This window comes from Nyctibius grandis, chromosome 3 (assembly GCF_013368605.1).
Source record: "Nyctibius grandis isolate bNycGra1 chromosome 3, bNycGra1.pri, whole genome shotgun sequence".
NCBI classification, from domain to species: Eukaryota; Metazoa; Chordata; class Aves; order Nyctibiiformes; family Nyctibiidae; genus Nyctibius; species Nyctibius grandis.
The window spans coordinates 46,081,344-46,102,333 of NC_090660.1; the positions used below are offsets into that span (position 1 = coordinate 46,081,344).

Below are 20,990 nucleotides of genomic sequence, written 5' to 3' on the forward strand. Positions count from 1 at the left end.
CATGACCATCCTGGGGGCTCAGGTCCTTTTCAGGCGCTGCTCTACCCTGAGTGCCTCGCTCCGCTGCCTCCTTGCCTGCTTACCAGGGCAGAGGGCAGTGGAAAGGTTGGAAGATCCATGGAGTGATCCAGCTCATCTCCTCCCAGCTTACCATATGGGGCAGTGCCAGGAGCTCAGGCATGAGAGGGAGACAAATGCCAGGGAGGAGCTTCCTAAGCCCTGGGAGAGATCTGCCATAGCCTCGACTTTCGGCGTATGACAGAGAGCATTTTAGCATGGGGTTGAGACAGTGCATGCAGTCCTTAAGCAGGCTGTCTGCACAGGAGTGAATGTCACCCTTGATTTCTAATGTTACATTTGTAGGGCACTAATAAGTTAACTTTAAAGTGCACATTAGAAAGAAGAAAAAGAAGGGAAAAAAAAAAAGCCCTAAAAAAAGCTCTCCTGATCAGGCTGCACTCAGAGAGAGGTATCGTTAACCTGAGCTTCCAGGTAATTACAGCACACGGCAGGTTAGTGAATCCTCTCCAATGCTCCCAAGCACAGGAACACCTACCACTGGTTTGTTTTTTTTTATGCAAAGGTCTGCTCTTTTCATTGTGCATACAATGTGATTGCTGGTTTGACACTGCAGGCTACACTGGTTTTATGAAGGATTAAATGCCACCTGAGACATATTTATCCTAAATAAATCACAAATGGTAAACTGCAGCATGTCAGTGTCAACACCCTGTACTGCAGCAGAAAGGTTAGCCATACAGGACTAAGCACAGCAAAGAATTAGCATCCAAGCTGCAAGACCACAGGGCTACAGTTAACAGGAGAAATGATCAAGAAGAAATATTTCCACTGAAAAACATTCAGTTTTTTGAACATCTGTGAGAGCCTTGCAGAGGGCCATCATTTTGTAAAGGTCACCTTTTTCCTGATAACAAACGGGAGTTGATCCTGTCACTGTTTGCTGAAGACAGTGTTTAAGAGTAAGTGAACAGCCTGTCGCTTTTAAGAAAGATGAGCAAGTCAAACTCGGCTAATTATGAATCTCGATGTCTGACTTGAAATTTACTTTTTTGGGGGTTTGACAAAGATACAACCTTAATTCCTGGAAAATAATAAAATTTAAAAAATAGTAATAAAAAGAGATGGAAAGACAGCAGGATCTTATAGCCCCAGAATGAAGCACCTTTTCTAAGGAGCTCTATCAGAAAATACATTTGTAAACAGTTGCTTCAGGAAGGAACTGTTGTTTTACCTCACCCCAACTTTCTTACAGTTGATAATTTTCAGATATTAAACATGGTAGGAAACCCAGTTATCGCTAGAGTCAGCATGGCTTATACCCTAAACACTTACACAATTATATTAAGCATGCATGAGGCACACGTCAGAAATTAGATTCTTTTATCTTTATCTATCTAGCGTGCTAGAGAAAGGAAAAGAGAAAATGCACAGACATAACAGATAGCATTCGTTTGCTCCTCCTGAATGCCAGTTCTGTTTATTGCTTAATATTAAAAATCATGATGCTTCATTTTAATGCTAACATTTTATTTGAAAGACAAAAAAAATAATCCCCAAACCTTGCCAGTTTATATTTCACAATTTTTTAAAAGAAACAAAAGCAGTTGTATCATGAAACAAATCTTTTCAACATGAACTTGCATTGAACAATTGCAGTATATCCACAAGTAAATAACTGACATTCTGGACTAAGCAAGAAATACAAGGTCACCTTTTTTTTTTTTTCCTACTTGTTAATATCAATGTCAGAATTTTCTTTAAAAATCCCCATAACATTTCAGAAGTCGCTCACAAAATGAACTGCAAAATGGTATTTATATGAAGCACTATTTATAAGAAAAGCAAAACACTGACAGTGACAATTCTTTTTTTTTTCAAAAAATGCCCATTTCTTATGCAGGACTCTCATCTAAAATTAAGTGGAAGTTACTGGCATCAAGTTCTTCTTCCTGAATATTTATAATCAAGAATTTTCTGAAGTGTAGCTTTTTTGAGCTCTTCTTCAGGGCAAGTCCTATGTGATACCATGAAAGAGTAAGCTACTATGAAAAATTTGATTTCAGATGCAAAAAATACTTATTTAGATGACATATTTTTAGCCAGGAATATTTTAAAGTAAGGTTCTAGAAAGCAAAACATCACCTGTTCTTCTTTATTTTAAAGAAGGGCACAAATTACAGTATGTTAGCTTACCCGTTCACATTGTTATTGTGGGGTTTGTATTTTTTGCATATTTATCTGTCCACAAAATATACATGTAAGTGGAAATACTTTACTCCCCGTGATTATGTTAGACAAAAATGACAGAAGGCAGGGAATTACCCTGAGATAAAACAACATTTGAAAAAAAAAAAGAAAGAAAGCAGTGAACAGAACAATACCTACTTTTTTGGGGGGGGGAGGGGGGAGGGGGGCATGTTATCCTCTTTTGTACCCTAATATGCTTGTTTTATAATAATCCCATATAATAATTTTTAGAGCAATTGTAACAAGATTGTACTACCCTTTTCAGTGAACTCCTCCTAGTAGCTGACCTTCGCCTCCTGCAGGGTATGTATTTGTTACCTGGCTAAGAGGATGTTGTATTGAGAGGATTTTACAGACAATGTTCCAGGAATACAGTGCCTCCATGGACCAGGTAATTTCCAGCTTTGCCCTGCACCAAGCCTCGGAGGTGAAGCTCTTCATGCTTCTTGTACTTCATTATCATTTCTCTGGCCCTGAATTACTTGTGAGCCACCTTCTGTATAAATGACCATGCTTGTTAACTGTTCTCCTGCTCTATCAGGGGATATAGCGTCTGCTTTTATAGCAGTACCAGCCTGCAAAATCTCTGGAGACCCGGCCGTCTCTATCACAGCGTGCGAGTACACACCAGGCTCATCCTGCATGTCTGGAGGCAATTCTGTGACAATGTAGTGGGTTGCACCTTCAGAGAAATCGCCATCAGAACTCTGAGCCATGGCTTGAGCTAGTTCTTCTGTGACAATAATCTGTGATATTTCCTCATCTGACTCAACTAAATCCATGTGTTCACTTTGGACACTGAGTGCGTGGCTACCAGCTTCCTGCATAATTATCTGAGAGCCTTCTCTAGCTACCATATGCACAGTCCCCTCCTCATTTACAATGACCTGAGTGACACCTTCTTTCATCAGCTGGTCGGCTGCAGCCGTATCACATACAGCAAACTGTAATACTCCTTGGACCATTTTCTTGAAGGCAGCCTGAGCTCTCTCCTGAGATGCAATTATAGCCGATGGGTGCATGACCCGTGTCACTACTTCCATAGGTTTGGTATCTTCCTGAGTCTCTTGAACTTCATGGAACATTTGTATTTCTTGTCCCTCTGCATCACTGGGAATGCTGGGTGCCTCTGGGTTTGGCATTTGCAAGAAATCTTTGTGACTAGATCTGCATCTGTCAAGGAGTCCAGATTTATTTTCCACTTCACCCATCTCTGTTACAGCACAAAGCAGGGCATCTAAGGCTGAAGAGGAGTCTGGAGGATGGACTGTGGCATCTAAAACTTCTTGTTGCATTATCTGCTGCAGTACAGCACTACTGGAGTCAGGAACTGTGTCTATTCGAATGGCCTCCTCCATATCAGTTCCTGTTCCTTCAACCACTACCACCTGTGTTGCACCATCTGCTAACTGCTCGGTGAGTATCTGCCCTGGAACCATACTACTCACATGTGAGCCATTTTGATTTGTAGCTATGACTTGCCCATCTTCTGTAATATGGACCACCCTGGCCATCTGACCAGCCATTGCTAGAGTCTGAAGGGTAGCCGCTGCTGTTTCTTCCACAGAGGCATCAATTGCAAAGTCGCCATCGTATCCTTGAATAATAATAACTTGCTGAACTTCTTCAGGTGGCTGTGGCTGTCTTCTACTGCCCCGAAAGACCTTATCTTTAACTGGAGAAACCTCTCCCAGCGCTGCTGCAGTAAAAGGACTTGTAGTTTCCACAAAGGTTGCTCCTTGCCCCTTGAGTCGGCACTCATAGGACTTGGACACAATGCCTACAAGATAAAATATGCTGTTAACATGGTACCATGGCAAATATCAGTTCATTACTTTAACAAATTGTAGCTTAAATGGATAAAAATTTCTTGACAATTTTTAGATTTCACTGGCAGAAAACATAGATAAAATGAGCAAGCGAACAAAAACAATTTGCATGTTTTCCAAATAACATATTTACAGGTTGAAATAATTGCTGAGTTTAACAATTCTGCAGCCTATTAACAATTTAAATGTGTTTTTAAAAATATGCTATATAAAAACGCCCAGATAAAACAGTATACGGTTAAAAGCCATTAACACATCTTTTATAGAAGATCCTATTGGTGATATTTCAGTACTTCAGTAATGAATTTTAGGATCGTATATTACATTAAACATATCTGGGTGTGAAAAACTGTGGCTGATCTTCTTAATAACTCTGCTTTTGTTGGCGAGGTAATTGCCATGCTGTCATTTTTATGCCATTGTCTTCCCCTTCATTTCCCACCTAGCATCTTCTCCAGCACACCTGACTGACTCAGCCACTAGCCTAGTTACCTGGAGAAAACACTTGGTCGTTTTCTTAAACTAAGCAGGATATTCTATAAAATATCATCCAGAGAAACCTCAGCTACACTTCTTAATTACTTCTACATGAAATCAATTAACAAATTAAAATACCAGTAACCTCCATGTTCCAACTGCTTGCTCTGCCACTCAGTCTCGTTTTGGGTCATTAAGGGTTTCCTTCTCAGTTCTCATCACTAACAATAAAGCTTCATCAAAGCACGTGGTGCCCACAGCTGCACAAAGTCAAGCTCACCATCCTCAGAACATGGCCTTAGGGTTGCCTTCAGCATTTTTGGGAAGACATAACTGAGAGCACCCTATGACCAGCTCTGTGGATGTCTGTGGCAGAACAGCTCTAGCACTTGCTGTCTCCCTGGGGCAGTGCCATCCTGAAGCACCCCTGCAGCTCCTGCAGGTGCTGGGAGGTGAGGTTTGGGCCACAACCAGTACACACAGAGAGAAAAGTGGGTCCTGGATACCGAGAACAAGGTGAAGGTCTTATGCCAGATAGGCCTTGGGAAGGCTGATTAAGTCCATGCTGCTGAGACTACCCACACCCACGCTCTAGTTTAAATTCACTTACACAAACTGAAACCACATCTCTGGAACAACAGGTGCAGCATCTTACTGCTAACACACATAGATACGCCATTGCTTGTTTGGGATAAAACAAGCAAGAAAAAGAATTGATGCTTACAGTCAAATTTCAGGCTAGCACTGTACCTTCCAAGCCACCAAGACACTTCTAGTGAACAACATGCTCCCTTGAACTCAAGAGGCCAAGAAAACTATACTACAACTGGTCTAAGGGGTCTTTCACCTGAAGCATAGAGCTGTCAGGCCCTGATCCCACAGAGAACTAAACTGCGCTCTAAAAACCAGAGACTCAATTTCCTTAAAGGTAAGTTCACACTTAAGAGCTGTGTTACTCTGAGACTGAGTACTTGGCATCTTGCAGCCTCTAGCAACTTGATATGCTAAGGTACGTATCAAGCTAATATTCCAAGATAACACCAATGCTTAAAAGACTGAGCTCTTGCTGGCATCTATCTATCTATCTATCTATCTATCTATCTATCTATCTATCTATCTATCTTTTTTTCTATTACAAAGCTTCTGGTGGAGAACTGTACTGTGAAGCACAAGTAATTTTGTTAAGCTGAAAGGCTGCAAATCACCTCCACAAGTCTAAACTGATGTTATACAACTTTCTCCATCTTAGTTTGCAAGGCAGGTTATCTTTGGAAAAGAAAATTAACAATTTAAACCATTAGAGTGTTTCCAAGTGATGCTGCATGATAAATCTGGCACATGCAATTGAAGTACATTTTGTCAGGCATAAGCTAGAAGGAAGCTTACTGTGGTATGACTGGCTCTTATCCCCACTTTTCCTGTGCTCTCTGTAGGCACTGACATTCACAAGACCCCCCAAAGAGCAGAAAAATAGGAAGGGGAAATCAACATAAAATGACAATTATCTTAGCTCCTCCACATTTTATAACAGAGTAGAAGTAATTAATTCTCTCAGGAATCTTGCTTTGTTGACACGATAAAAGAGGAGCCTGGCAGTGATGTGGCACAAAATCAAAATAACTCTACAAATCATGCATTTTCCACTGGATTTCAAAATCAAAATAACTCTATGATCATAATTTTCACACACGCACAGCAAATTCATGACATCTTTCCCCTAAGATCATGATAATTTATGTATGGGACACAGCATCACTGCACTGAGGAGAAGTTCTGGTCTGGGGAAGGAAAAGAAAAAGGAAATTCATACTGTTTTCATCTCCTCAGACAAATGCTGTACCCGTGAATCTATGCAACTCCAGTCTTTACTGTGCAATTGAATGGGAAGTCTCCTGGGTGAAGAGCTATCCGGTGAATCCCTTGCAGCACTGATAATTATGCCATTCTGACTGCTTACTTAATCTATTTGAATCTAGAGGTGAGTTAAGCCACTTCCTGACCATTAAAGTAAACTACATGGGTAAATAACTGCTGTCACTAAGGGGTGTGATGAAGCTTAACTACACCAACATCTTAACCTCAGCTCAGTGCAACCCCAGCTATTCCATCACAGTTCATAAATGCGATTGTAGGTCCATCTTTTGATTCAGCAATTTAATAACTTCGAGTGCTGTCAGTACTGCTTTGAAAAATGGCTCCTATAAAATGTAACGGCCTCAATCAGATTGTAAAAGATTCACCCGCTGAAGATTCTTCCATTTCAACTATAATGAATTAATGTTGAGCTGTGTAGAAGTTCAAGTGTCATTTAAACTAATGTGAATCTGCTGTAACTTTAAATTTTAACTGGACTATGACCAAGAATTTACTGGGAACATCAACTTCAATTTTAGTGATTTTTCATGGTAAATATGAATTGCAGATTTTATTGGTTTTCTTTTGTTTTAACAGTGAAAAGCCAAGCAGGGAAGGTATTTAGAAAACAACATATTTTGAGGTTTAACTGCTATTTTGACTTTGGAATAGTGCATTTCTATAACGGAGCACTGCTATCCGACACAACATTTGGAGGAATTTTTATGTATTTAAGAAACATGTCACATTATTGGACTGTATGTAGCAACAAATCATGTTGCCCTACTAAATCCAGCCTGCCTCCCGCCCCCTCTTAAAAGCGGGTAAAGAGAAGGGGTAAGTGTTGGCTGACATGGCAAACATAAGCTGCAATACAAGCCCACATTAATATTAGGAAAAGTGGACTTGTTGCTGATTGCATGTCATTGCAAATTAAAAAGATACACAAATAGGCATTAAAATGACAAAATATAATGATACGAGAGCTCATATCCAGACAATTTGTAAAGAGGTGTTTCATATCTAGGGGTGCAATGATCACAGAATTGGTTTCTTTCCAAGTAGTCTGTCATTTCAGCAGAGCCATTATTTATCAGTTGGAGTCCTGAGCGACTGTTAGTTTTTTATTTGAAAATGTCAGGATTTTTTAGACATTAAATCCATATTTGCAGGTTATTTTAATTCTCAGAGACCACAAACTCCCAAAATAGGGCTAAAAGAAATGCTTTGATGTTTAATGTGCTTCTGGGAAACTACAAATAGGGCTTAGTACCTTTTTCCCTCCCTTTTACTCAATACCTGACTTTCTTTTGTGTGTCTGTTTTATTCTTTTGTTACTGTCATCATTTGTTCCCCACAGAATAAATACCTTATTCTTTTGTTAAGCTTACATTTAATTAAAATGTACAGGATTTGTGCAGTAAACTCGAATGAAACAAATAAAACAAGGGCCCCCTCTCTTGAAGGCATACGTTGTGAATGAAAAATGTCATTACAGACTAAAAAATTTTGCAGTAAACAGGGCCTACAGAGAGAAGTTTCCCCCGTAATGACATCCATAAAATACACAAATGGCACTTTTAGTACCATCCTGAATATGGCATTTTCTGTGCTCTACACACAATCTAAATGGTTTGATCATAGAGCATAATACTCCATTGGGTTTATAGAACAATCAATGTTCCATAAAATGATGTATTTATCCAATAGTAGGCTCAGCAGTTACTGGTGTATGACATTGTAGGACACTGGCTTTGTACTGTTCAGCAGCACACATGCTGGCTGTAAAACTTATCTAACACTACTTCAACAACTTCATCTCATCTGTGTCAAGTAATTTGTTGAAGCCTCAGCTTGGTTTAAAAAAACTTGTAATAAAAATTCATAGGATTTTCAGGAGAATGAAAGCTGATGACAATAGAAAGGTCACATTGTGGCGCCACTCGCGGGGTCGGGGGTCAGCCGCAGTTCTAAAACAGAAAGTAGATTTCATGCATCGTGTAGCAGATAAAGATGGCATTAAGGAGACTTGTCTCAGAAAGAAATGCGTAATGCGTTAGGAAAGTCTGGGCTAATATTATATGTAAAGCACCACTTTGCTCTCCGCCAGCAGCCTCGTTAGAATTCTAACCCTTCCCCAAAAGTCGCAGCAAGCGGTTGTGCACGGTGAGGCTAGGCCGAGGATATCCTTCACAAGGAGCACCTTTAGGACAAAGCAGTAAGTCATAAATGAAATAATCTACTACAACAACGGATATCATCCACATTTACACAGCAAGCTTAAACCAGCTATTTTTCCTTTTCTGCAGAAGTTCTAGGAGGCCTGATTTATAGCACCCTATTCAGCAATACCTAATTTTTCATACTTTGGTGATTAGGTACGTTATTTGTTGACACATACAGATATTTGGTATCTACTAAAATGCAATGAATATTAAATAATGCGAATTCAAAGAAACATGTTTTCCTTCAATTAAATACAACTTTCAAGGAATTTAAAAGATACAGAAAATTCAACTTATATTGGGCATCACTTGAATGAGCAACTGATTTTTTATTTTAAAAGTTATTGTCTACATGGCAGTACAATATTTTGAGTGGTACAGTAAGTCCACCGTTCAAATTCATAAACAAATAATGTAGGCCTTGATCAAGCTCCAAGTTTCTGCTCTTATTTCTTTCCTTTTTTAAAAAATTATTTTTGTAATGATCTCTACTTTAATTAATTAAGTGCAGTCTAAGAACTGTGGCATAACGTCATAACTTGATTTTCAGAGGCCATAATAGTAAGCCACATTTTTTCAGATCTCTGTTCCTTAACCCTAGTAAAAACTATTCTTTCTCCTTTGTAAAGTTTTTATGTGCAAGCAATGCATGGGTCAGCATTTGCTAAACCAGCTAGTTAAGCTACTAAATAAGAGGCTGTGAAGGCTCACTCATGTCTTCTGCTGAAGGAAAGAAAATAGGATGGGTCAAACCAAGAAATGAAATAAATCAGCAAGCCAGAATGGCTCTGCCAGAACTCTTATGTCCACAAAGGCACCAAATATTTGTAAAGCAGTACAAATAAGTATACCTATAGGGGACTTAACCAGATCCCTAAGAAACATTAAAAAAATTCCATCATTGACACAAAGTACGTAAATCTCAAGAGACATCAATGCAGGAATGTTTTCTTCCTTTCAGTATATTATTACTGTAAAATTAAACAAAACCAAATCCCAAATAGTGTTAATAGTTAATTTTTTACTTAAAAATACAGTAACATCATGTTTCAATGCTGAAACTCTAAACATCTTGGCTTCTAGCTTTGTCCTTAACCAGTCAATCATGTTTAGAAACTTCAAGGTCTTCTAAGAATTGCTTGACTAAAGAATGAAGTTTTAACCTTTCAGGTATCTTAAACAAAGTAGCAGATGTCCTTTAACTTCCTTAAAATGTAAAAGGAAATATTTTTGTAATTTTTTTCTTTTGAAAAACATTGAAATTTCCTGCTTGTTATTTTTACCTCCCACACCTTAGAGGACTATGACAACAGCAACAGAAAGAAACAAAAGGAAAAACAACCACCGAAATAAATTGCTGAGCCATTCAGTTAGGGTGTTTAGGCAGTTTGTTTGGTTTGGTTTAGTTTCCCTCCAGTGTCCAATTAACCTTTGGGAAAAGGCCTTCTCTGAAAAATTTCGGTTTCTCTTTTCCTGCACTCAAGGTCAAAAATGAACACTATAGAGCCCAGCCTTACAGAAGCTATTCAAATAAAAAATATACATACCAAAACTCCCACTGATCATGGCAAACATGTACAGTGTTAATGTGCAGATTTTACAACTGCCTAACCTGCACAGTAACCGATTTTCTTGTAGACTACTTTTCCTCTTTACCTGCTTGCCACCATGCAGGCTTGTCTTCTCAAATCCTACGTGTGAGCAAAAACTTCACTCTGACATATACAGCAATTACCTATAGGGGCAAGCAGCATTAGGAATGCATTTAGAGTATTTTAGCTAGCTCTTCCAGTGCAATTTAGCAGCTGGAGATGAGGATAGCCAGCCTGGACATTTCTTGGTAGTCCAGCTTCAAAGGCTACTCTGGCCCTCAGCCAGGGAACAACTGACATTGATGCTACACGGATGCACTTTTGCTGTTTTAACCCCTGCAGTGCAACTGGAAAGTGCATTTTTAGCATTTCTAAATCAGAATCCCAATTTCAAGAGGTACTGGTCGCACTTGGTCAAACTGGAGAATTCTGTTTCCTAAGTAGACAGAACATATAAGATAATATGAAAAATAATATGAATGCTAATATGTGAAAATCAGGGAAAAACCCCCACAAGCTCTGCTCATAAGGAAAACAATCTGGATTTCTGAAATAGGTCTAGTCCCAGACAGTAACTGTTTTGTCAAAAAAAGCAAAAAACCCTTTTTGTCATTATTATCTCACCAAGAGTTTTGTTTTTCAAGAATATATACATTTAAATCCTGGTCTTATAAACATTTATTTATCAAGAGTACTGCTTACTGCCATAGTTAGCCTCAATAGTCTCAAAGGGACTAAACATGGTAGCTTGCATTATGCATAGTGTTTGCATAATCAGGCCCTTGGGATTAACAATTTCTGAAAGTTGCTAGCCTTCCCTAACGTTTGATGTACATATATGCACTAAAGAGAACAGACACTTGTAAGGGATACCTAAAATAAAACATCATGTTATGAAATGATCAAGCACAAATTATATTCTTCTGCATACCTATCAAATACGAGTATCGTGATTTCCTGTATTTATTTATTCTGATTTATGCACCCATTCAGTAAAAAGGAGCACCTGTTCTTTGTTTGAGGGCACGTCTGAACCCATTTGAAAAGCACAGCAGTTTTTAGGGGGAATGCTTGGAAATAAGTAGAAATAGTAAGTTTCCCTAGTTCTTTTTGTTAGTTAAGATAGCAGAAACCACCATTTCCAACGCGACAGTCATTTCTGTATTTCATTTATAAATTCAACTATGTTACATTGTATATTCATATCTTTCCAGAGTAAATTACAGGAAATAACCATTTGTCTTCATTGTAGACACTTTTCTATGTATAGTAGAAAACAAACCCCTATTCAATAACTGCACAGAGGCACCATTAAAATCAAATTTAGAGTAAACAGAACCTGCAGCTGGGGTAAAACACTAACTGTTAGTATTTTAATTATCAGTGAAGCTTTCAGAGGTCTAACATCTGCTCATAGCCGAATGACAGCAGCTGCTTGTGTACACTTAAAACAATGTGAATTTCTTCTATAAATATTAAAATGAATTGTATGTTGTGTGTTCATTGTGGCTATATTCCTATTAAGCTGTTTAAGTATGTAGGGTATTTTGAACTTCTTTCTTGTGGCAAATTCATAAAGGGCTGACCTCTTCAAAAGAATGAGAGGCAAAGACAGCAAAAATTCTTGAGTCTGTAAATTGAAAATGTTTAGAGACAGTACTGGAGGTCACTCTCTGCCAGGACATTGCTAGTAAATGAAACAAAACATCAGCGATAAGTTCTGATCATTGTGCACTACAATAACTTCAAGGACAGGACTCTCAGCATGAGAGGTGTCAGGAGTCTATGGGATGGGTTATATCAAAAGCTAACGCTCATCTAATAAGTAAAGCAATGAATGCACTATCTTATCAGAAAAAAATGTTCTGTTTCAATATCCAAAGCATCAGAGGACATGAATGTATTCTCTTTTGCAGACTTCACCAAAATCATACTGGAATGAGCCCTGATTCATGTGATTAGAAGTAATAAACTGTCACGAAGAAGGAGCTATGCTGGGTCAATATGAAATCAGTTAATTTTGCTAAAAAGGGTGAGCTTCGTAACTTAATTTTGCAGTTTTTTATCTGGACACTGACATACAGTTGATATTTTCCTTTTTGTCTCTCACCTGCTCGGGAATATAGGAAAGAAAACTGGAGGAGTGACATACATGTGGTCAAACGGTAGAGGCTGGTACAGGGAGAGAAAACAAGCATTACAAGCAGTTTCAGAAGAAAACAAGGGAAGGAGGTTTTATGGTTTTAACTTGTACAGGTTTTCAGTGGAGAAAGATCTATTTCTTTGCTTTTATAGCATCCAATGTAACGCCAGTGGCTAATAATATTTATATATTTTTGCAATAGATCTACAGCTGGAGAGAAGCACTATGACCATTTAGTCTGAAAGCTGCAGGACCTGTGTTTTAAAAAAACAAACCTATTAGACGCTTCAGCCTTACATGTGTAACCACAACAGAGGATCAACCACCAGCACAGCTGTCTCCAAACTGGTACATGGCATAAGATGAAGTGAATTAATTATGAAGGCAGCTCCCAAGCTTCTGACATCAGATTTCCCACCCCAAAAGTCAGTCTCAGTGCAAGTGATCCAACAACTTCTGAGGAGGGGGGAATAAGGCTGGTTGTAGGTGGTCCAGTTACAACGCAGAGGCCTTCTCCTCCGCTGGCCCCTCACAGTGCCCTGTCCCTTGATGGCATTGACACCATCAAGGCTTATCATGCCCAAAATGACAATCGTCGGAAAAGATGCTGATTTTTCAGCGCAGAGTGTCACAAGTTTCGCAGTAATGCTAGGATTACTTAGGAAGCGTGAACCAGGGGTACATGCTGGTTCTGGGAGGTGGATTGGGAAGTAGAGGCTGAAGAGATGGGTAACTCTTTTATATTGCTTTCAAGGGTCGAATTTGTGACAAAGTCTTCTTTTCATGATTTACCTCTGGTGAAGGATGGAAGCAGCACGTTTCCAGCATATCTTCAAAGGAAGAGCTGTTCATATAATTGACCCTTCTGCTGACAGAAATATATTTTCAGTACTACTGATGCGGTAGTACTTAAATGAGCTGTCTTCCATTTCCAATGTTAGAAGGCACTAGGCTGTACGTAGATAAAACAAGACAGAAGACACCGAAGGTGGTTCTTTCTGAGCCATCGCTGAGCACTACCGACGCAGGCATTGCTAAGATGGTGTGTGTGCCAGGGCAGCATGGGAAGTGCAAAGTAAATGGTGTCATGGTTTAAGGCTGGGCTGGCTATTAAACAGGTGGCAGACATGCTCTATTAATCCTCCTCCCCTCCCCAGAAGGGGAAGAGAAAGGGAAAAGGGAGAGAGACTTATGGGTTGGAAAGTTAAAACAGTTTTAATAAACTATAATAATGATAAAGAGTATAATAATAATAATTGAAATAATTAAATATATACAAATATATGCAAAACCAAGATCGAGCTCCCCCAATGTCGGTCACGTCCCCACCGGCACTGCAGGGCAGGCTCCGGGAAGGCCCAGGCTGGGCCCAGCGACGGTCGGAAACTGGATTCAAGGGGGCACAGATCGGGATCGGGGGCAGCAGGAAAATGGACAGAGTCCTCTTTGGACACCGGCCATAGCAGAAGGGGGAGGGACCCTCGTGATCCCCCCGCTTTATACCAAGAATGACGTGTATGGGATGGAATACCTCACTGGTCAATTTTGGGTCACCTGCCCTGTCCGCTCCTCCCTGCAGCTGCGACCCCCCTGCGGCTCTTCACTCATAATCAGTGAGGAATTTAGCAATGACCTTGGTTTCTTTAAGACTAAGTACAGCAAGAGCCTTTCTGCACAACATCCCTACCGGTGCCTCAGTGATAACTACAAACTTTGAGTGTTATCAGTCCTAGAAGCAGACACTGTCTGCAAAACATGCAGTTAGTTTCAGAAAGTGCAGTTAGTTTCAGAAAGTGCAGTTACTTACAAGGGACTTAGCTGAAAGTAAAAATCACTGAAAGGAAAATTGGTCTGTTTTAGGCCAAACCAGGACAATGGTTGCACTGCAGCTCTGCCTAAATGCTTAGAAGCTCTTACTCGAGCTGCTTCCACTCGGCTGCAAAGTAGTGCTTTCAAGATCTGAATAATTTTCATACTACTCTGTTGACAAAACTACCTAAATTGTTGGTTAGCTAGAGGTACAAATCAACAGCTTTTAGATGGCATATGGAGTTAATACTAAATTGTATCACTACATCATTACAAAGAAAAACAGGATGTAACATAAGTAAATATAAAAATAACAACGCAAGATTCAACTTGTGCTACTGCATACTAGCACTTGTGGAGAAAGTAAATATGCAAAAAAGACACTCAATGAGAGAGGAGTCCCTTGAGAACTGTAATGCTGGAGAAATTTAAAGAATGACAGTGTTCATCAAATTACACGTGAATTTAAGAAAATGTAAAACAGGAAAAGAAAACAGGCCAAAGCAATTTTTAATTGCACGTTCAAAGGCATGTCTGCTGCACATTGTTCTGGTACAGATACAACTGAATTATGTCTTGACCTCTCTAGGGGAGAGATCTTGACTAAGGAATATTCAGAATTGTAAAACACAAACTATTAGAAGGCTGACTTGCATGGAAATATTGAAGGTTTAAGTATACATATTCTGGCTACATATTCTGCAAATTCTGAAGAGGGAGGAAAATTTTTGTCCCTTTTGAATCAGCATAATCTGATTTGATGAAACACTAAACATTCATGCCATTCTGTGGGAAGACGTTTGGACATGGTGAGCAATGGAAAGCCAGTTCAGCTACCTCGTCCACTTCCAGGTGCCAGGGTGATGAAGGTCCCAGATGGAATAAGTTGACTGCACAGTAGTTGCAATATGATTTAACCCGAGTCATCAACATTTGTACTGCAAATCCATACTACTCCAGAACAGTTCAGTGAAACATAGCATGCGATTCTGCAGCAACTACTTAGTTAACTTTTGTAAACAACTCCATTCTGAACTAAAGTTCACCCAAGACCATGGCGCCTTAAGTCTTAAAAAGCCAAAGAATTTGCAATGACTGTCAATCATATGAAGCACGAACCCTATTCAAATATGGACTAGTAAACAAACCCTGCCACCCTGTCAGGTCATTTCATTAGCTCATCTTATTTTTTTCCTTCCTGAGGCCCAATTTAGACTAGTAAAAGAGGGAATATTTTAAAACTTATTAGTGATCACATTTTTCTAATATATTTTAAATGCCACTTAGCTCTTACTTCTGATAACACTTGTTCAAAGATTTATTTTATATATCTGTCTACAACTGAAGCCAAATAATGCTTAAAAGCATGTTAACTAAACAATGCCAAGTGGTTTAAAACCACCATGGTTCCTAGTATACTTGTCTGTAGCATGATGCATAGTGCAGTGAATGTACTTCTTATTCTGCCGTTACATAGGACCTGCTGCAGCACCATTAATGGTAATATAAGTGGACCCCAAGCACTTTTACTATTGCTGGAACTTAGTTCACATTTTTCAGTGCAGTAGACAAAATTTCAGCAGAAGTTATGATCATTTTTTGAAAGTGGTAAAGCTTGTGATAGGCGGACAAGACAGAGACCGGATAACAGCCCCACCAAAAAACCCAGAAGCCTGGAGCTAGATACTTGGAAGATCTGATTTTCAAAAACACTGAGAAACTACTGCTCCTGCTAACACTTATGTTAAAAGTTTCTTATTTGAGCTACCATTTTTTTTAATACTTCTTACTCTTTTTTCCAGCTACCCTAGTTTACTGAATTAACAATTTCCTAAGTTCTAGCACATAACAGACAAAACGCACAGGAGGACTCATTGTGGTCTGTCATTTCAAACATGTACAGACTAAACAGCTTCTGAGCAGCCCATGGCATCACAGGTTGAAACAGCGGCTACGAGTCCCAGGTAGGGCTTACTTAGAGATTTCATAGCTGTATCTTTTGGTATATTGTTCCAGTGCTCCAAAACCCGTTGAGGTTCACCATTTCTTTCAGTGTGCCTTCAAGTACCCTTAAAACATTATTCAGGTTCTTCTACTGAAATAAAAAGACTCTAAGGCTATTTGAATGACATTATTTTCTTTAAAAAAAAGGAAAATACACATATGAAAACGTACACAGAATAAAAATTATTATCAGTGTCTAAAAGAACAAGCCAAAAGAAGTCCAAAATCAATGTATTTCTTTTTCCACATGTTATTTTTTAGGGTCTCTTTCACAACAGCGTAAATTTTATGCAAGATTTTTAGGTCTCTGTGCCTAAAGGTAATTTCCTCAATGCAGAATTAAGAAACAAAATAAAATTGGCCTGCTTTCCACTAGTGCCAGGCACAAACACATGCAAATGCAAACTGAACTGAATGCGTTTAAAATCTAATAGCATTTATCTAACCGTGTAGTTCTGAAACTGTATCTCCTGAATTGCTCACAATTAGTAATATATTTGTCACTGAATAGCACCATAAAATGAAAAAGCATTATTCTAACTTTTCAGGCAGAGAAGTGAAAAACAACAAAAAGTGTGTTGCCAGGGTCACACAAGAATTCCCAGGTGTACAGAGTCCCAGCTTTATGTCTTAATCACAGCATTGTCATTTCTTAGAAGAGCCTATTGTCAGCTCCAAGAGTTGAGGTACTCCATTTACCCACAGTGAAGCACTAGTCACATCACTGCAATTTTCCTGATAATGCCCTGTCAATGAATCAACCCCATGTTCATGAGCAGAGAGGAGTTCAGTGTCCATGTATCCTATAATGAGGAATGCCGGGCTGCAATCTCTGCTGAGATTGTCATAGGTGTCCACTGATACCATCTGCAATTACAGAATTTTATGAGATGGAAACTGGTTCATTATGGAAAAGACTCAAGTCTACCAGCTCATTTCACAGATGTCAGATGGTAGACTTCCTGATCATCACAGTTCTTGCAAGTGCATAAGAAGACGCCTGTAGTTAGACTTTTTGGAATTAAGCACATAGCTAATGCCAAGCATAGGCTTAAATGCTTTTCTGAGTTGGACCCTCAGTTAGCCCCAGTCTATGACATTCAAAACAGGGACTTAGCATCTTTAATTTCTGCTTTACGAGGGCCAAACCAGCACTGCTCGTTCCCAGAGGAAGGCAGTCACAAAGTTAGCTAAAAATCAGTTTTGCCCCCAGCCAAATACGTCTCTCTCAAACTGATTTCAGCTTGATTCTAACTAAGCAAAATGACTGTACGAACGTGTTCAAAAGTATCAGCTGAATTCCATTTTGAATTGCCACCTATTCAAATAAATGAATAAAGACATTCCTTCCAACAGGCTAAAGTACATTAGGTATAACTATACATTTTTGTAGTTTTTCAAATAAGTTTTACCAAAAAATTTAATTGTTACATTTAAGAATGTGTAGTGTGGAAAATGTTGCTGATAAACCTTTCTTCTCACAGAGCAATCCCTCTCATACATACATGTTTTTGCACTCTCAGACAATGATATATACACCTTCAGATCTGGTAACTATCAGCTTAAACAAACATCTTAATTTCAGACAAAATCAGTCTATTTAAGAACATAGAAATTAAAACCATTCTCCAGGCACTGAAAGAAGTACAGATTTCTTCTGCAGTCATCAAGAAACGAAGCACTGTTTGCTATAATATAGCCCCCTCCACTCCTTCCAAAATGACGCTGTTTCTGTTGGAGGTGAACCTTGTTGCATTATTCATTCCCTTTTTAACAAGAGACCACAGAAAAATTCAAGCTAACAGAGTGTTTAGCAAGAGGACTTAAAATATTAAATGCAGGCCATAGCGCTGCTCCAGGCTCTGGGTGAACTTTGATACTCTGCAGATCAAATGGAAGGTGCTGATGACAACCTCTATCATCCTAAATATTAGGAAACCTGCTTATCTGAGGGACTTCTTTTCTCCTCGTGCAACTACCTCAAGCGGCAGTGACAGACACACTCAAACCATGGTCTCTGGCCTTTTGTATGTTCCTTGCACAGGGCAGTTTCCATAACAAAGATATACTCCCTCTTGGTCAATTTATCACAACCTCCCTGAACACTTCCCCTCCCACACACGCATTTGGTATCCCCTCTGCCTCACCAGGAAAAAACAGAACAAAAGCCCACCAACCATACAAAAATTATATTGTAGATTTGTAGATTAATGGGCTGATTCTGGCATCTCAATTCAAATGAATTTACAACCACTGTGTTTAGCCCTGTGTGATTTCAAATAGAATTACTTCTGATGAATTTGAATGCAAATTCACAAAGCATTAAAACAAACCATGTTTAAACTCGTTGGTTCATCAGATGCAAATATCGTGCATTAAGCAGGGAATACCCATTCATGAAAATAATGAAAACTGACACCAATATAATAAAATCATTACAGGTTTATGGATTCTGGGACTTAAACAAGCCATACCCTTGCTTCTTCTAACTGATTAAATGCTTCTTTGCAGTTTATGTTTGATCTGCAATTCAAAAACAAATTAGTTTTGTCTTTGAGCCCAGAACCTTGGAAAATTGCTAGGAGGTTCTACCTCGGATTTGTCTGGGGAGAAGGGCCGGGTAAGGAGAGGAAACCGTGGGGGTAGGGAAGCTAGCAGTGCAATTGAGAACAGACAGCACAGGAGAGGAAGCAGTCAGATAAATCGAGGCTTACAGACTCTACCAGCAAGCATTCATAAAACCACCGCGTGAATAGCATTGTGCAGAACAAAAGACAATGATGATAAAATTGGGCAGTTTTTTTTACAAAGCTGGCGCAGATGGGTCTGTCACACCATGTGCTTCATTTTTATGAAACCTCAACCATCTTCACTTTGCATCATGTTTGTAGACAAGGGGTTTAAGTGCAGCAGGGCAATGAATTGCCAGTTATTTCTGGGATTGTCCCATGGCAAGAAAGCAAAAATGAATGCAGTCATGTTCTAGCTGATAAAGTAGATCTCTGGGCTTGCATCTAAACAGTATATATAGTGTGCATCTTCCATTAATCCCCCTTGTCTAATTATCATGAACAAGTTTTCATTTTCAGTTAGGTAACAACAGCCTAGCTCAAAGTTTGCAGTAACATCTTTGTATCTAGATATTAAACTCTTCCCCTAATGATGAGATTTAAAACAGCAAAACATTCCTTGCTGAGGCATGTAATGCTGATAATGCGCTATTTTGCTGCACAGTCTATGCAGTATAAAAAGTTCTCTGCTGTATCACGATCTGCTCCAATTTGTGTATAAATAGCACTTATAATAAAAGGAAATGTAACATCAAGTTTTACTTAAATAACAGCTCCGAAAGAGGCTGGGAGCTAATGTAGCTAACACACAACAAAAAAATTAAGGGCAATTGCAATAGCTCTTTCTCAAAATAATTTTGTTTCTTGCTTTCTTTTTTTTTAATCCATTCACATCAACATTAAGTATTTTAAACCAAAATATTTAGAGTTTTATATTTTGGGATGATTTGAGGGCAATTTGGCTTGTAGAGCTCAGGTACCATTTAAATGTGCAGCAAACACCAGAAAGGCCAACTTTGAAAGTAACCCTCTCCACAACTTTAACCAGTCATACCAGGAAAGCTCCTACTTCTGAGGACAGAGACACATAAGTGAAAAGATCTAACTAGCTGTGAAGTTAAGATCTCCATTTTCAAATGTGAATGCCTTGAATTAGATACTCAAATCTGTATTTAAAAAACCATTAGGCATTTCTATGAGGCAACATGCAACGCCACACTGACAATGTAGCTGACAGTGGGCCACAGGGGATTTGCGAAGCCCGCCTGTTCTAGCATTGGAGCAATCCAGCACCCACCACCTCCATCAGATTTTATAAATCCTTACCTGGCCAGCAGATCAAGGACTTCCATTCCTATGACAGCCCTGCGATTTGTATCTATGGCTTCGTTACCTCCAGTGCACGGCACGTGGAACAATACCGGTCAGAGGTTAAGAGTAAAATTGTGGCCACATTCAGGACATGGACAAAATTCCCACTGATTCACAATGTGATTAATACCATTTTGGATTAAAACAACAACAAAAAAAATCTGGATTCTATTCATTTTTCATCATTTAATGCCAGTGCTCTGAGATCCATCCTGGCTTCCAGCTGGCATTAAGATGCTGGTTAAAAGCTACCTAGTCCTGAATTGCCTGGGACAGTCACTACGTTTAACTCTGTTGCTCTTCTTATACCCTTTCTCATGAGCACAGTCAACAGAAGTATTTGGGATGGACTCGTTTTGTTACAAAGACAGAGAGAGAAATGTCTGTCAATTTTCTTATCAATTCTGGTCCTGAAGCTAGACTAAAATAGCTTCTGATTACGGATATTTTCTGTGAACCATGAGGCAGGTGAGGACTTGGTTTTTCCTCATGACCTATTGGCTAAGTTCTTGAGTGCTGCTGAGAAACTGCTGTAGAATTAATTAAATTTTGTACTGGTTGAAGTGATATATCACGAAACCTTGGCTTTAAGAGTCGCTGAATATGAGATCACACTCAACTTCTCAGTGCTACATGCATCTTCTGTGTTGAGGTTTTTTTTTTCACTGTAGAAACTGTTTCACTGGGAGAAACATAATACTCAAGCATAAAGGACCACCTTAATCTGCATTAGAATGAGACGTACGGGTACGGGTACGTAGTAAGTGCCAATCTGAGCACTCAGATGTGGAATTAGGAGTTCATATATAGGCACTTATTTTAGAAAGTGGATCTCAGAGGATATATAG

At 39.1% G+C, this 20,990-nt stretch overlaps 1 protein-coding gene across 4 annotated transcripts in view; it reads right to left on the reverse strand.

The window, feature by feature from the left end:
• Positions 1 to 1,484: 1,484 nt before the first annotated feature.
• The window catches only part of ZNF407 (zinc finger protein 407), a 351,390-nt gene continuing 331,884 nt past the window's right edge, over positions 1,485 to 20,990 (reverse strand). For all 4 annotated transcript variants that reach the window (XM_068396868.1, XM_068396867.1, XM_068396866.1 and 1 more), the window contains one exon: positions 1,485 to 4,048. In XM_068396868.1, coding sequence (XP_068252969.1) covers positions 2,706 to 4,048 — 1,343 coding nt within the window. In that variant the 3' untranslated portion in view covers positions 1,485 to 2,705. The remainder of the gene's footprint in view (positions 4,049 to 20,990) is intronic.